At 38.2% G+C, this 18,044-nt stretch overlaps 1 protein-coding gene across 2 annotated transcripts in view; it reads right to left on the bottom strand.

Moving 5' to 3' along the window:
- Positions 1–18,044, bottom strand: part of LOC124796341 (titin) — a 1,000,763-nt gene that overhangs the window by 235,604 nt on the left and 747,115 nt on the right. For both annotated transcript variants that reach the window (XM_047260475.1, XM_047260476.1), the window contains 3 exons: positions 17,136–17,327; positions 14,644–14,827; positions 10,554–10,696 (listed from right to left, as the gene is read on the bottom strand). In XM_047260475.1, the coding sequence (XP_047116431.1) occupies positions 10,554–10,696; positions 14,644–14,827; positions 17,136–17,327 (519 nt within the window). The remainder of the gene's footprint in view (positions 1–10,553; positions 10,697–14,643; positions 14,828–17,135; positions 17,328–18,044) is intronic.

Genomic DNA, 18,044 nt, shown 5'->3' with positions numbered 1-18,044 from the left:
ATGATACATTTGAGTTGAGCCAGGCACAACAAAAAGACTGTTAACATTTAGCTTTCAGCCGAGCCTTCTTCAAAACAGAAAAGAAAACATACATACATTCACACAAGTGAGCACACCTCATGCAGGCATGACCACTAACTTTGGCTGTTCTGGCCAGAATGCAGTGGTGTCGCGATGTATGGAAGCAACAATCTCGAGTGAAGTGGGGAGGGGGAGGAATAGCACAGTACAAGTGGGGGGCAGAGGAGCCAGTGTTGCATGGTGGTGCATGTACAGGTTAGACGATAGCTGGACAAGGCTGGCAGGTGCAGTATCAGGAGGCTGCGGGGGAAGGTGGGGGAATGGAAAAGGAGAGGGACAGAGAAGGGGGAAAAGACTAGTGGATGAACTGGCAGAGGGCAGTGCATAATGAGGGTGAGCGGACACGATTTGGGTGGGGGTGCAGGGTGCACCCACTGGTTTTTTCCCCTTCTCTGTCCCTCTCCTTTTCCATTCTCCCTCCTTCTCCCACAGCCTCCCAATGCTGTGCCTGGCAGCCTTGTCCAGCTCTCATATAGCTCCTGCACTCTCCACCACACGGGACTGACTCCTCTCGCCCGTTCCCTGCCCCACTCCGGATTGCTGCTCGTATATGACGCGACACCATAGCATTCTGGTCAGAGTGACCAGAGTTAGCAGTCACGTGTACATGAGGTGTGTTTGCTTGTGCGAATGTATGTATGTTTCCTTTTCTTTACTGAAGAAGTCTCTGCCCAAAAGCTAAATGCATGACAGCCTTTTCAATGTGCCAGTCTGAAATTACGACATACTTTCCATCTAACACAAATGTTCCTAATCATTTATCAAAGCTTTGAAGCAAATTCTTCCATGTCCTGCAACATTCACCATCAACATGAACCTCAACCAGTGCTTATAAAATGAGAACACTGAAAACCATTCACTGTGATGTGTTAAGACGATCTCCTGAACAGCATTCAGAAATTCACTGATAAATGCTTAACTGCTGGAAACACAGCCAGAAGTACGTCCATCACTTTTAAGCAGTTTCCTTCATCAGTATACAGACTGTATTCCTAACGTGTCTTTCTTCCCCAAAATTTAAGTACTTGAAAGACTCAGGTGATAGCTTGTCTCATTTGACAATTTGGTAAACCTTTTGATTTGTTTCCCTTTACTATATTCACTTTCAACTATTATTACCACTTATGCACACAGCATTATCATGTGTTAAAGCTACAAATTTATCAGGTGTTTGCAGTCTTCTGGCAGAAACTACATATTTTGTTGAAAACTTTCGTTTCGTAGCCATCAATGTGTGGTACAAAATATGATTAGTCATTTCCCTTCTGGCTGTGATTTTCCATATTATTTCCTGCATGGTAAACCTAAAATGTTCTGTTTGGATAGAGGTTGCTTTGTGTATTGTTCAAAACTTCCTTCTCATTTTTACTCATACATGCTGAGCTGTTCTCCATGCAACTAACACAGTCATTACTTAAGGCTGTAATGTTTCAATAATAATCTGACTTACTGACTGATAAATGTTATCTCATTCTTTCTGTATCAGGTTATTTGCTGCAGCTTGTCCTGTAGTTGTACCATCTTTCAGTAACTCCAGTTTTAAGATCCTAATTGTGGAAACTTCATTTACTTCTTTGACACTTCCATAAATTTCATTTACGTCTTTACTGTGCAAGTCACTTACAATGTAGGTTGAGCGTACTATCAGTTTTTTATTTTCATTTATTTATTTTTGCTCTAATGTGCTGTTCACAAATGGTGCCTCTGCCTAAACACAATTTGTTACGATTTTCTCATTGTGGTCATTCCAAGAGATGTATACGTGAAGAAGTTGCCTGATTATTCTTAGAACGGAGTTTCTCAGGATTTTAACAGTAAATCTTCCCATGATGCACAAAGCCTCTCTTGTAATGGCTGCCATTGGAACTTGATGAATCACTCTGTGATGCTATTGTGCTTACCAAACTAATCCATGACAAAACAGACAGCTCTTACACCTTTTCACTGTAGGATGCACATATTCAACAGTTGAATTGACACTGTTTCAGACTGTTTCACACTTACTCCTAACCTGAACAAAGTCTGTTTTTTGTTTGTCTTATATGTCACTCTTTTATGGATATGCAAATAGTCAGCACACGTCACTCTCCTGTGGCCCCAGTCAGAAGACATTTCAAACCGTCCTTTTCACAAAACACACTGCAAATGTGTCAACTGGCAAATTCCTCACGAAAACACAGAACTCATTGGAACGTCTCAGATTTCTTAGAAGCCTCTTCAGTAAACAAATTAGCACTGAAAAACTGCAATACACAAACCTGCAATGAACAACCAAGACAAAGAAACTGACAAGACACTACAACAAATTGTAAGAAATATCTGCAACAATGAAAGTGAAAAGAAATAACTGCAACAAAGAAAGTGAAAAGAAATAACTGCAACAAAGACAATAGAAATAAACATTGCAACAAAGAAATTAGTAAGAAACAACTTCAGTGAAGACATATATTGCTCTTGAAAGTTAAAAAAAATAATAATTTTTTTAAAAATAAACCTTGTCCAACTTAAAAGTCAAAGCTCTCCTTTACAGAGAATATAGTACTACAAGGTACTAATCAACAGAAAAAAATCTAACTTTTCTGGATTGGCATTTCCAGCAAAAAAAAAAAATTTCTGTAAATTATAAAAAATAATTCAGAAGGCGACAGAAAAAGAACTTTGACATATATGTCCAAATGGAAGATACCATTGAAATCATGAAGCAATTAACTTTAAAATAAAAAAACTCTAACAAAATATCTAGAACTGTTACAGAGATACAGCATTTTAAAAAAATTTCCAAAATTCACATCTTCAAAATGGTGTTCACAGCGTCATCTTTGGAGGCCTGTATCTTGGGGATATAATTTATTTATTTATTTATTTATTTTTGAGAAAAGAAAAAAATATGCGTTTCTTACTAACTCCTGAATTGCAACATATGCTAAATTCAATAACATCTGAGACTATGAAGGTAACCCCCTTGCCTGAAGGGATATGGATTATGCAGTAGTGAGTAGCCATTTATCCTAATTCATATCATTATTCCATCTCAGAGTGTCCATTGTTGGGTAAAACTATGTATACAGCCATTAGACTGGATAAAGATTGAATGATGAAAGTGTAATATCAACTCTTAACCTACTCAGAAAGAGGTACAAAACTGCTTCCTAATGTGTTGAGGACTGAAGACATCGATCAGTTTACTCAGACCACAATAAGTGTTTCAAAATTTTTAGCATATTATAATAGGTGCTCCAAAACCATCAGCTATGCAAAATTCTATGTGGCAAATCAGTTCACTAACCAATGCTGGTGGGTTCATTATTCCAGCCACACCAATAAATGCATGTTTGTTTTAGAGAGCAGGCTGGTCATGAGACAGATTAATGACCTGCCCCCACCCACACTCTCTGCCCCTCCTACCTCACCCAAGCAAAGTACAGAAAACACAGAGTGAGACATTCCCTTTAACCTTTAACTACATTGTCCAGACCACCACAGTTGTCATTTACAGTTCAAAGGGAAAATAGCTACCATAGCAAAATGTCTTAATCTTTAATTTGTTTACATGACAAATTTTTATTTGCTCACGTATAAGTGACATGAAATAACTAGAAAGAGGATGCCATTTATCAAACAAATATTACTAGTTTTCTTTTACATTTTGCAAGTGTCAACTGTGTGTCAGAGTGACATAGTATCTGCACAATTTCCTCGGAAAAACCATGAATTCTGACAAAGGAGCTGAGAAACTGCACTCGTAGAGCACTACAAATTTTGGTGAAGAACTTGAACAGATTTTTGATGTAGCATATATGACTATGATTAATATTGACAAAGAAAAATAGTTTTTAGTCAGTCAACAGTTCAAGAATAGGCCAGGGTTCATGCACGAAATCATTCATCAGCTGTCTGAGACAGGGAGAAAAGCTTCTGAGTGAGAAGTGATAATCATGAAGAGGCAAAACCAAAGCAAATGTGTATTTATAATATAAAATAAACATAATAATGTAATGGGAAAGAATAAAAAAAGAAAAACAAAAATTCAGTACCCATTTAATGCTGGTAATTTACACATATTTTTGGTCATTTAGCCTTCTATTGTTCAGAGTGCTTTTGTATTTCATTTATTTTATTCCAACCGCTTTTGCTAATGACATCAAGCTGAAGGCAGTTTGATTCAGAATTGCTCAATTTTGAGGAAGATCCATGACCATCAACAGATAACACAGTGTCAGAAGTGAAGTTTCATTGCTAGAAGTAAGACAGAAAAAGAGAATACAAACAGTAATGACTCCTAAGCCTACTGCTACATTTTTAAATGAAACATCAGTGATAGGGAAGTAGTACTCATTTCAGCAGCTAGTACTAAATGGCTAGCCTCAAACTGTAGGGGTGGGGGGCACCTCTTGCCCTTTTCCTATTGGGTCCAAATTTCACGTAACTCATTTTTTCGTACAATAGAAGCAAACTGCATGCAATGTATCATACAAAATCATACTATAAAAAATACGGTTCTTCCTAGCATAGACCACTGAAATAAGATACCCTCACAGAAGATGCTGTGGCCTAGGCTGGTTCCTACAGCTTACCTGCCAATCACAAAACAGTCTACCACAGGTTGCCTCCCTCCCAAGGCACCTGCAACTCAACCGCAACACATCACGCCTGCAGCAGCCGTTACGGTACCTGGTGGTGCTACATTTCCAGTTACAATGCTGCTGTCAATGGTACTAGCTCACCTCTGCAAGTCACATAACTACCATAGCAGAATACTGTAAACAATCTTTCACAAAACCCAAAAATTTCTGGACACATGTGAAGGCTGTTAGTAGCACCAAAGTTAGTGTCTAGTCAAACGTGAATGAGAAAGGAACTGAAATTGAGTGTACCAAAGCTAAAGCTGAAATGCTAAACTTGTTTTTCAAATGTTATGAAGGAAAATCCTCAGAACACTGAAAAGATGAGTGAAATAAGTGCAACTGTCAGCGGTGTTGAGAGACAACTGAAACTGTTAAAACTGAACAAAGCTCCAGTGCCCTGATGTAATCCCTGTCAATATTTTATACTGAATTTAAGGCTGAGTTAACCACTCTTCTAACTATAAACAATCACAGATTCCTCAAAGAAAAAACCATGCTTAGAAGTTGGAAGAAAGTGTAGGTCAATGCTGTTTACAAGAAGAGCAGAAGAAGTGATCCACAAACTGCCATTGGATACCCTTAATATAAATTTGTGGTAGACTCTTAGAATGTATTCTGAGCTCAAACATAATGATACCTCTCAAACAGATGACCTCCTCCATGCCAGTCAGTATGGATGTCAGAAACCTCTATCATGCGAAAAGCAACTCACATTTCTCTTGCATGACATACTGAAAGCTTTGGATCAAATAAGGCAGGCAGATGCAGTATTTGTTCATTTCCAAAAATCATTTGACTCAGTACTACATCTGCATCTGTTATTATTGTCAAAAGTACGAACATATGAGGTATCAAGTCAAATTTGTGACTGGATTGAGGACTTTTGGGTAGAGAAGACATAGAATGTTATCTAGGATGGCAAGTCATTCTCAGATGTTGAAGTTATTTCAATGAGTAACAGTTGGAAAAATTCATAGAGGATTAAATGAACATTTGAACAAGGGGTATTAAGTTTAGATTTTATTGTATGTATGACAAAATGGTATTATTATTTTTATGCTGTCTTTTAACATCAAAATTTTACCACAATCTGATGTGTCTCCTGTACCTGAATCAAATGATTTAGACAATGTACATTATGAGACAAATAAACCACAATTCACAATTGGCCAACTCATACAAATACCTAGGTGTAACATTTTGAAGGGATATGAAATGGAATGCTCACACAGGGTCAGCCATGGGTAAAGTAGGTGACAGATTTCAGTTTACTGGCACAATACTGGGGAAATGCAATCACTCTACAAAAGGGATTGCTTAGAAATCACTCACGTGGCCCATTCTAAACTGTTGCTCATGTGTATTGGACCCATTCCAAAAAGGATCAACAGGGGTATTGAACATGTTCAGAGAAGGGCAGCATGAACTGTCACAAGTTTGTTTGATCTATGCAAGAGGGTCACAGAGGTGCTGAAGAATGTGAATGTGCAAACTCTTTAAGTTACTAAACTATCCTGAGAAAGCCTACTTACAAAGTTTCAAGAACTACCTATAATGGTGACTTTATGAATATACTACAACTCAGCGTAACGAATTGTTCATTAAATTTTGGGCATGCAGCCTCGCAAATAAAATTTCTTCCACTGATATTTTGGCCATGTATTGTCCGACCATCCTCAGAGTAAGTTGCAAGACTGACGACAAGGTGCCAAGTGTGGCCTTATATGCTCCACCATGGCGGTATGCACCTGTGGGTCACAGACGCTGGTCAGCAGCAAAGAGATACGCTAATACACGTGTCACCTGTGGTGAAGGCGTACAGACATTCGATTCACTTATCGATGTATGTTCAGCGGCAATGACACCATTACAACTTCTCTGCAGTTTAATTATCGCAAGGGCCGGCTTCCATGCTTTGTCCAAATTAAAACCGTTATCTCTGTTTATTAAATTACTAGCTAATCTAATTTCTATGGCTTCCTTGAAGGCAGAATCCTGAAAGGAAGAGGTGGATGTTAGAATCTTCACATCACTGTAGTTCATGGAATACCCTGTATCAATATAATGTTTGGCCACAGCTGACTTGTCCGACACTGATAAGCATGTGTATCTTCGATGTTCCACACACCTCTCATGAACGGTGCATGTTGTTTGACCTATGTATGACTTCTCACAATTTCCGCAAGGAAGCTGATACACACCTAACTTAAGAAGCAATAAATTGTCCTTTACACAGCTGAGTAAAGTTGCAATCTTCGTGGGAGGCCGGAGGATCAGTGAAAATGCTATTTCTTGAGAGTATGGCCTACCTTCAAGGAAAGAGCACTCACATAGGGCAAAAACGCACTTGATCTGAAGGAATTACTATCTTCTTCCCCATCCCATACCTACATTCTAGGCTTTACACTGAATGCCCTATGAATTTGTTGTGGAGAAAACCAATTCACTTTAAAAATGGTCTTGAGGTATATGAGCTCTTCTTGCGAATTATCTTCATCAGATATAAAGTGCACCCTATGTACTAAGATCTTAAGGACAGTAGTCTGTGAAGGATGATGGCAGCTGCTGAAATGTAAATATAGATTTTTATACATGCCGTATATTGTAAACCTAAACATACAAATCTATATCTACATGCCTGTAGCTGCCATCACCTTCACAGACCATAGGTGTCCTTAAGACCTTAGTGCACAGGATGCACTGTATATCCAATAAAGATAATTTGCAAGAAGAGTTCACATACCTCAAGAGCATTTTTAAAGTGAATGGATTTTCTCTGCAACAAATTCATAGAGCATTCAATGTAAAACATGGAATGTAGGTACGAGGTGGAATCCAAAATTTTCGGGACTGGTGCTGCTATCTGGAAAGTAGGAGTAGTAGAGCTTTGCACTGCTAGGTGGCAAGAGCTGCATATCTGATGAGTCAGTGCACGAAGTGTCATTCAGCTGGGAGGACGAGTTGTGGGTCCACAGTGATTTCCGTAATACTCTGTGTTTGGTGTGTGGTGATTTTAAGATGGATCCGCGATCTCAGAAAAAGTGCTAAGGAGACACTTGGAATGATTCAACAAGTGTTTGGGGGACAGAGTATGAGCTGTATGCATGTGTTTGAATGGCATGCTCAGTTCAGGGCTGGCTGTACAGACGTTGAAGATGATGCTCACACTGGAAAGCCCATCGGCCGCACAATGCCAGACATTGTCGCCAAACTTCAACAATTGGTTTCTGCAGATCAACATCGAACCATTTAAGACCTAGCGGATGAAGTGGGTATTGGTTATGGGGTATGTCAACGAATGTTGACTGATAAATTGGGCACGCATCATGTTGCCGCAAAATTTGTGGCAAGGATCTTGACTGCTGATCCGGAGGCACAGCTTGTTGAAGTGTGCACGGACCTTCATCAGACCACATCTGATGATCCAACCTCCTTCTCACCAGTTATCACCGGCGACGAGAGCTGGATTTATGGTTATGACCCACAGACAAAGCAACAATTGTCCCAGTGGAAGAGCCTGGTCTCCCCAAGACCCAAAAAAGCGAGACAGGTGAAGAGCAAAGTGAAGAGTATGATCATCATTTTCTTTGATACCAAGGGAATTGTGCACAAAGAATTCATCCCATCCAACCAAACAGTGAATTCCGCATACTACTATGACGTTTTGCATGGCTCCGTGAAAACATGCAGTGACAATGTCCCGAACTTTGGCGTCAAGGGAACTGGCTGCTGCATAATGACAACGCGCCCTATCACACGTCCTTGCTCACCAAGACCTTTTTGGCAAAAAACAACATGGCGGTTGTACCCCACCCACTGTACTCACCAGATCTGGCACCTTGTGACTTCGCGCTATTCCCAAAACTGAAACTCAAGTTGAAAGGCCATCGGTTTGACACTCTAGAGAGGATTCAAGAAGCATTGCTGGCAGTGATAAACACCCTCAAAGAACAGGATTTCCAGAAAACGTTTGGCCAGTGGCAGAAGCACTGGAACCAGTGTGTACATGCTGATGGGAACTACTTCGAGGGTGATGGTGACCATTAGTTCAAAGGTAAAGTTTTCAACAGATGGCAGCACCAGTCCCAAAAATTTTGGATAGCACCTCGTATGTGATGGGGAAGAAGGTAGTAATTCCCTCAGATCAAGTGCATTTTTGCCCTATGTGGTTGCCTTTCCTTGAAGATAAGCTGTATTTTTGAGAAACACTGTGTTAAGGTGATCTACTGGCCTCCCACGAAGATTGCAACTTTACTCAGCTCTGCAAAGGACAATTTATTGCTTTGTAAGTTGTGTATGTATCAGATTCCTTGCAGTAATTGTGAGAAGTCATACATAGATCAAACAAATGCACAGTTCATGAGAGATGTGTGGAACATCAAAGATACACAAGCTTATCACTGCCAAACAAGTCAGCTGTGACCGAACATTGCACTGATACAGGGCATTCCATGAACTACAGTGATGTGAAGATTCTAATGTCCACCTCTTCCTTTCGGGATTCTGTCTTCAAGGAAGCTATACAGAGTAGATTAGCTAATAATTTGATAAATAGAGATAATGGTTTTAATTTGGACAAAGCATGGAATCTGGGTCTTGGAATAATTAAACTGCAGAGAAGTTGTCATAGTGTCATCACCGCCGAACATACATTAATAAGCGAATCGAATGTGTGTACACCTTCACCAAAGGTGGCACGTGTGTAAGCGTATCTCTTTGCTACCGACCAGCATCTGTGACTCGCAGGTGCATACCGCCATGGTGGAGCATATATGGCCACACTTGGTACTTTGTCGTCAGTCTTGCAACTTACTCTGAGGATGGTCAGATGATACACGGCCGAAATATCAGTGGAAGAAATTTTATTTGCACGGCTGAATGCCCAAAATTTAATTGACTTTACTACAATCCCTGTGTATCATTCTTATATGGCTGTTACGAAAAGGTTACATTAATTAAAACATGCAGAGATGCATTTAAACAATCTTTCTTCCTGTGCTTCATACATGAATGTGTGACATAATCAGGGAATTGTAAAAACCAAGGTGGGATAAAGTTTATGTAGGCAAAAACCTTTTACATAAAATATTACTAATTTGTTTAATTTTTGATGGAGGTATTTTCAGACAAATCTTTCTCAGGTGTAACCGCCAGAAAAGAGTAGAATAAAACAGTTACCAGAAAGTAACTTAATAACTAGTTTGTTCTACTTTAAATGTGTTACCATATACTGCACCTCCAAGACGTAAGTATTAACAGCAAGTTAACACTTAATTTTTTATATAAAAAACAAACATACATCTTTTGATGATAAAATATGATGTTTTGTAGGCTCCTGTTACAACCTCCTTTTACACCAAGTATTAGGATTCCTTTACAAACTAAAGTATAATATTGCCAAAGAAATTTTGAGAAATAATGGAATTCTAGAGGTTCAACTGCAATGAGAATTGTTTTAAAAGATATACAAACGCAAAAATGTAGGGGTGGTCATCAAAATGCAGACAGTTGTAAATGAGAGCATTATTTGTTATTATCTACAAACTAATAGTAAACTTGATATTATTCGTCAACTATACCTCAATATTCAAACAATAACAGAATTTGGAAATGCTCTGATGGACTGGATGAAGAATGCTTCGTGATCTACTTAAAATGGACTGACAAGCAGCTGAAAGTGTGCATACAAACATGTATACATACTGCTGCTGCTGCTGGCCTATAAGCATTTATCACTCTACAACAGCAGGATGACAGTACGACACTTCAACACTACTTAGTTAGCAACATGACTTCATATTTAGCATACAAAAAATTGCACCACAGTGTTTTTAAATTATTTTTTACCTCTCTTTGTTTTTCTCTCTGTTCTTCTGCAGCTTTGAGATTCCTTGCAAGTGTATTAAGTTCTTCACTGATGACAGTGAATGAGTCTAACATTTCTTTGTTCTCACTGAGTACAAGAGAGACCTGCTTTGAACGTTCTTCACCTGCAAATGAATGAGGATATTAAATAGTTATTTATCTGAAGGTATGCTGTTTCTTTAAACCAAAAGTTGAAGTATGTGGTATAGCACTAAAATCAGATGTAATAATCAAGTTGAGTTTTCTGAAAGCAGATTATAGAACAGTGCTTCTCAACCTGGGGGTATTTCCCCACTGAGGAGTAAAATGAAATTTTCTGAGGGATGTTCAATAAGCTTTCAGTCACCAAACTCAACTGCTTTTAGAACTCAGTATCACTAATTTGTAAGGGGAATGCTGATTACATATGTTACCAATATTTTTTTCAAATACTGGCCTCAATGCATGACACATCATCCTCACATAGTCCATCCATGTCCACACATTCTTTGTACTTTGCAGTACCAGGTATCCATGTCAGTAAAACTGAGGACATACATCACATATAATTAAATACCTCATGAAAATGACTTCTACAAATTGTATGTAGTTCCCGCAATAGACCAGAAATTGCTTCATTATTCCCCTGGCAACAGATATATGAAATGATTGACAGCACAACACTACAGCAGCTATATAATGGCTACTACAATGTTGTAGAGCCTACACAGATTATTATTATTATTATTAAGTTCAGTGATGAGATAAAATGCATTAGTAACCTGCTGTCTTCCAATTTCTGTCAGTTCAGAAGCAAGGAGTCCATCAATCAAGTCGCCTATAGTGCATTTAAAATTAGTTGCGACTTTTGACAGTTTATTGTGGAACAAGTGGAGGGAAGCGTAACTGCCAGCATATGCTACGCGCATCAGCAGGTGACCACAGTACAATGGCAGGCTCACTTGGCAAGTTGGCTGCATGCTATGACCTTTCTCAAACACTTTTTAAAGAACCCAATCAGTAATAAACTCTTATTCTCGCACATCTTAAAGTTTAATAACAGCTTCATGATGAAAAGCCTACGGTTTCATTAATGGCCACAGTTATTGTGATATTTCATTAGTAGGTAACCACTGCTAGAATTTCTTAGTTTGAAGTGAAAAGTAGGTGTCACTATGAATTTGTGTTTGGTGTGTGTTAGGTAACACATTGCTGTGTATTAAATGAAGATAATATATTGAATCATTCTTTAAACATGGAGCAATATCATTGTCGATTTCCAATCTCGAGAAAATGGAATGTATGTAAAGTGCTCCGTCACAAACTCATGATCACTGGAAAAAAAATTTGTGAAATATTCATAAATTCCTCTTGTATCTCATAAATGGTGTAAGATATCGAAACAAGATTTGGGCAAATGTTAGCACACAAAGACAAAAGTGTCCTACCATATGATTAATATGCGAAACTTTCAGATCTACTGCGCTATTCTAGCTACTACAGATTATTTTAATGAAATAATGTAATTATTGAGGACAACTGATAGCTGGTGAAATGAGAACTGCTGTGGGTTTTGCAACAATATAAATGAAGAAGTTACACGTTTATTTTTGTACTGAGAATGGGCCATTTCATAAACTATTGACCTGACTTACACTCAGTTGTTAGTTTAATAATACTCTATTCAAGGATTCTGTCATAATTTCAACTGCATTAGAATGTTAGTGAGATGAATTTTTTAAACTCTGCTGTGTTTTGATAAAAGAAGCAGATTTTAACATGGCAACAACAGAAGCTACGTATTCCTCGAAACTCATCACAGTCCTTCATGAATCAGTGTCTTCTCTTGTTGCGTAAAATTTGCAGTGGGTTCTTTTGTCAGCATTCCTACCTCAGTGAGCCTAGGCTTCCTGCTGTTTTTTGCCACATTGCTTTTCACCTAGGCCAATATATTCTCTGTCGGATTTTAATGAGCATGATACAGACGAAGCGTGATTAAACAATGCTCTTTACCGTTAGTCTGTTCATAGACCTGGTAGTGTGAAATTTAGTCTTATACGAGGGCTATCCACAAAGTACATTACGTTTTGGAATTAAAAGTAAATGAAGTATTGGAAAAAAATTTTATTATATACAGATGAAAGCCACGCTTAAATACTACTTTTCTACATAGTTGCCATTTAAATTAAGGCACTTATCGTAGCGATGGACGAGCTTGGAAATTCCTTCATCGTAAAATTCGGCCGCCTGCGCCTTCAAGCATGTGGTTACCTCTTCTTGAAGCTGTGCGTCGTCATCAAAACGCTGCATAGCCAACCACTTCTTCATTGCTGGGAATAATTGGAAATCGCTCGGTGCCAGGTCGGGACTGTATGGCGGATGAGGAAACAACTCCCACTTAAAAGGTTCGAGAACTTCACGAGTGGCATTTGCTGTGTGGGCCCGGGCGTTGTCGTGAATCAGCAAGATCTTTGAGCCCAACTTTCCCCTGCGCTTGTTTTGTATTGCTCTTCTGAGGTTGTGCAGAGTTTGGCAATACCTTTGAGAGTTTATTGTAGTGCCTCTTTCCAGGAAATCCACAAAAATCACACCTTTTCTGTCCCAAAAGACAGTCATTACGTGATTGAACGCGCAGGCGGCCAAATTTTACGACGAAGGAATTTCCAAGCTCGTCCATCGCTACGATAAGTGCCTTAATTTAAATGGCAACTATGTAGAAAAGCAGTATTTAAGTGTGGCTTTCATCTGTATATAATAAAAAAAAAATTCCAATACTTTATTTATTTTTAATTCCAAAACGTAATGTACTTTGTGGATAGCCCTCGTACAATAATACAAGTTCCATAACTTCACCTTATACAAGCTAGGTTCAACTTTATCTCGTGGAACATTTCTTTGTGCCCAGAGCAAAATATCAATTTTCCTCCACTGCATGGTTGGAGCTTTGTACATCACATCAAAGTGGTATTGCGTTTTGTCCGTCACTATTGTCGAATCCCAAGGAATGTTTTGCAGCAGAACTTTATCTTCCCAGCTGGTGAACGTGTTCTTCGATGACACTTTTATTGCAAATCCCATGTCCAGATGTACTGCAATGCCAAGACAAAACACTTGTTCACAATACATGACGACTACAGAACACTTTAACGCCGAAAATATGACTTTTAAAGAGAGCAGACGAATGCTGATGCATCTAATACAGGACATCAAGTGGTACTGTTTATTCATGGCGTGGCAACAGGGCCGCTTTACCAGCAGAACCGCTGGCAGTCTGGTAGGGAAAGCCAGCTCGCCATTGGTGTTACCCAGGCAATGGCATCACATACCCCTCCTGTCAGCCATACGTCAAAAGTTGGAATTAATTTTAAACGCACTATAAGTATAGTGTATGCATTTTAAACTGGTTGATTTTAGATGTGGATGCAGAGTGTAGGTAAAACCAATTACCCTATGGAGAGGAGTGGTGTAGATGTAGCACATCTTATAACAATTTTCTACCCTTTCTGTGGATAGGGAGTTTCCTTTTCTCAAGAGGAGTTATAGGATGCAATTTATATGAAGAAAACCTACACAGACCTGTAGCCACATGCAATGGATGCCACCATCCAACACAAAGGCAAACAGTTCTAATCACCCAGTACAGGGGGCACATGTCATCTGTGACAAATGCTGATAACCTTATCATTTAGCACCTGCAGCCCACACACATCTGTGACAAAGAAAGCCTCCCAGCCAAACTACGCTATAACTCAATGAAGTGTTCTGTAAAAATGGGTACAGTGAATCCCACAATACAGGGATTTTACAAAATTACCTTTAAAAATTGTAGTAATGAATACTGACTTTGTGTATGAGTGAATTTTCTGCTGTACTGGTGATACTTTGTTCAGTTTGTTTTTAACCAATTCTTCAGTTATGCTTTTAAAGAATCTGTTGAAAGTCATCGCCACAGTTTCAGGATTAGTTATCATTTCATTGTTGAGTTTGTACACCCTTTATAGTGATATATCTTTTTTAGTGCCATACCATAATAAGATAATTCAAACACAATACTTATGGGCACAATCCTTAGTAGTGTTGAAATTAAACTTACCATAAAGTTCAATAGCAAGCGTTGAAATTTTCCTTATCCTCTCATCTTGTCTAAGTTCTCCAGGTTTTAGGAAGGTATCTACTTCTGCAAGCAGTTGTGTGGCCTCGTCTGGTTTCTTCACAGATGTTGATTTCCTGGCAATTGTTACCAGCAGTTTACTTCCTTCTCGGAACCACTCTTCTGCCTGCCAAGAAAAAATTAATGAAAATCAGAGTGAAACATATGGAATCTATACCATATATGAAAATTATGTGCTCATCAGTGACGTTGAAACATTATACACGGCCCCATCAAAATAAAATCTTCCATTCATGAGGTTGGCCACATATGAGGTGTGATTAAAAAGTAACAGGAATTTTTGTTTTTTAAAGAATCTATATTAATTCATCAACATCAACATTATCCCTTTCAAAGTAATCAGCTTCAGGTATAATACAAGTGTGGCAGGGCTTTTTCTTATCTTGGAAGCACTTCTGGAGCCCACTTTTCAGCTCCTTAAGCTATTCTGTTTTTATCTCATAAATGGTAGCAAAATGATGTCCTTTCATGGTTCTCTTCAGCCTTGGAACTGGAAGGAAGTCACAGGGAGCTATGTCCAGCAAATATGGTGGCTGAAGCAACATAACAGTTTTGCTTTTTGCAAAAAATCACAACCAACCATTAAGGTGTGAGTGGGAGCATTGTCGTGATGCAATTTCCATGAGTGGTTTTGCCACAATTCCGGTTGTTTTCTTCAGATTGCTTCACGTAAACAGGGCATAGCCTCCAGCAGTTTTCCTTACTGACCGTACAGCCATAAGGCATGAATTCATGATGCACTATCCAATTGTAATCGAAGAAAACAGTCGGAAGAACCTTCACATGTGATCAAGCTTGTCAATTTTTTTTCAGTTTTGGGTATTCAGGCAGTTTTCAATGGAATAATTGGGCCTTGGTTTCAATGCCATATCCACATATCCATGTTTCATCACCTGATCATTGTCAACTTCATTCAGCAATACTTGAGCAAAGTCCATGCGACATCATTTTTGGTTGAAATTCAATAATTTTGGAACAAACTTTGCTGTTAAACATTTCATGCCCAAAACATCTGAAAAAATTGCTTGGCATGAGCCAAAGGATATGCCAACATCAACAACAACCTGCCTGATGGTGATTCAGTAATTTTCCAGAACCATTTTCTTTACTTCTCCCATATTATTGCCAATAACTGATGTGTTATGTCATTAGGGACAGTCATCACCTTCAATGTCTTCTCGACCCCCTTTGAAACATTTAAACCACTCATAAATTCTTGTCTTACTCACAGTAGATTCACCAAAAGCCACACTCAACATTTTGAATGAGGTTCTGCACTTTATTCCAGTTTTCAAGCAAAATTTAATGCAAATTCTTTTATTCATCTTTTTCAAAACCAAAAATTCACTGGGCACTCGAAAAGGCATGTAACCTTTTGACTGTCAACAATAAAATAAGTATTCAAAACAGCTGAAAATGCAAACATACACCAGAAACATGTGTAGCAATGATATATAATTGGATGTATAAAGCCTGTGAAATAAAGAATTCCTATTACTTTTTGATCACACCTCATATATCATCAACAAGCTCAAACTAGTATCTCAGTTAGCAAATACAAAAATACATCATTCTCTCTCTCTCTCTCTCTCTCTCTCTCTCTCTCTCTCACACACACACACACACACACACACACACACACACACAAAATTAAAAATAGAGTTAATGAACTAGTTGCAATATTTAAGTTATATACATTACATTAAATAAAGAAGAAAACATTCTCATCATTGTGAAAATTGCATAACCACCACTAATACAAAATTTACAAAATATTGATAGCATGGCATAAATGTAAATGATCAGAAGTACTGAGCAATTTATGGACTCACCAACTCCTCTAAACATTTATATAAGGCAGAGATGTTGATGAACTTTAAATTGATTTTAGAAACTGTATTACTGTTTTTTTAAGAATACTTATTTCCTCTAATTGTTGTACAGTGTCATCAGTCATTAGCTAATTTTCTATGAACTGGTTACTAATGTACTGTCATATTTCCATATTTAAATATAAGAAATAGTAAATGAAATATAAACATTACAATGAAATATGTATAAAACATAAACATTACAATAAAATATGTAAAATTTGTGGCAACAGTGAAAATTCAAAAGAACGCGCAAGACAGAGGTGAGAGTTTCATTATTTCAAGAATTTATTAATTCATCTGCAAACACTGAGACAGTGATGCGGTGAACATGTACATTCTTTTCTACTCTTCTTGAGACCTTTTGGTAAGTCACAAAATATTAATCTTCACAATACAACTAGATCAAAAAGCTTGCAAGAAATGTACTGAAGATATAAATCACTAACAAAGATTTAGCAGCAAAAAATATATACAGAAATACAGGAAGTCAACATGGCTGCTGGTCAAACAATAAAAGTTACAGACATACTCTTACTTTACCTCTTCCACTAGTGTGAAATACTGCATACTGAGATCAATAAGCCGCCTGCTCTCAGCTACTTGTTTGTGGAATTGCTGCCAACGGGACTGTAGCTGCTTAAGCTCATGCTCTACATGTGGTGATGGTACATGTTCTGTAGAAAGCATATTTTCTGCTGTACTTACAAAAGTCTGTATGCGGACTTCCAGGAGCTGTAATGAGAACAGGAAAATAAATAATTATACCAATAAGTGTGTATTACTAATAGCACTTTTCTCTCAACCAACTACGTCTGTTTAGTTACTGTATCAAAACGAAATTATGTGTGCCCTCAAAATAAGCATATATGTGTGACATACTACACAAGCACTAGTACACTCAGTGCTTAAATAACTGCATTCTCTGTAAAATAAAAACACTTAATAATTGCAGAGTTCCAGAAGACAGTCAATGTAAGGGGGAAGGGAAGATGAAGAGCTGGTTCTCCTGGAAGAGGATTGGAGTAAAGGGCCTGCTCTCCCTTCTCTGGACAAAGACATGTTTGCATTCAGTCCCACACACAGGCCTTAGACAGGAATATTAACAGATGACAACTTTGGCTACACATGAAGACCATTTCTATTGGTACTTGGAATATTAAATGTTTGAGATCAAAACAGAATGAGGCATGCAAGATAGGATATGAAATGAGAAGGTATGGAGGCAAATAGAGATAATGTGCCCCTCAGCAAAAACTTTGGAGAATAGAGCACTTCAGTGGTATGGGCATTTACAAAGAATGCCCAACCACAGGTGACCAAGAGAAATTTTGTACTTGTAGTTGCTAGAAAGAAGGACAGGAAAGCCAGTGCTCAGGCAGCAAAAATACATTCAGGAAGCAATGGAAGACTGACATCTAGGACTGGATGACTGGAACAAGACAGGCCTGT

This window comes from Schistocerca piceifrons, chromosome 4 (genome assembly GCF_021461385.2).
Source record: "Schistocerca piceifrons isolate TAMUIC-IGC-003096 chromosome 4, iqSchPice1.1, whole genome shotgun sequence".
Classification (NCBI taxonomy): Eukaryota; Metazoa; Arthropoda; class Insecta; order Orthoptera; family Acrididae; genus Schistocerca; species Schistocerca piceifrons.
Note: the sequence above shows the minus strand (reverse complement) of the source record. Positions and strands in the feature narration are given on the sequence as shown.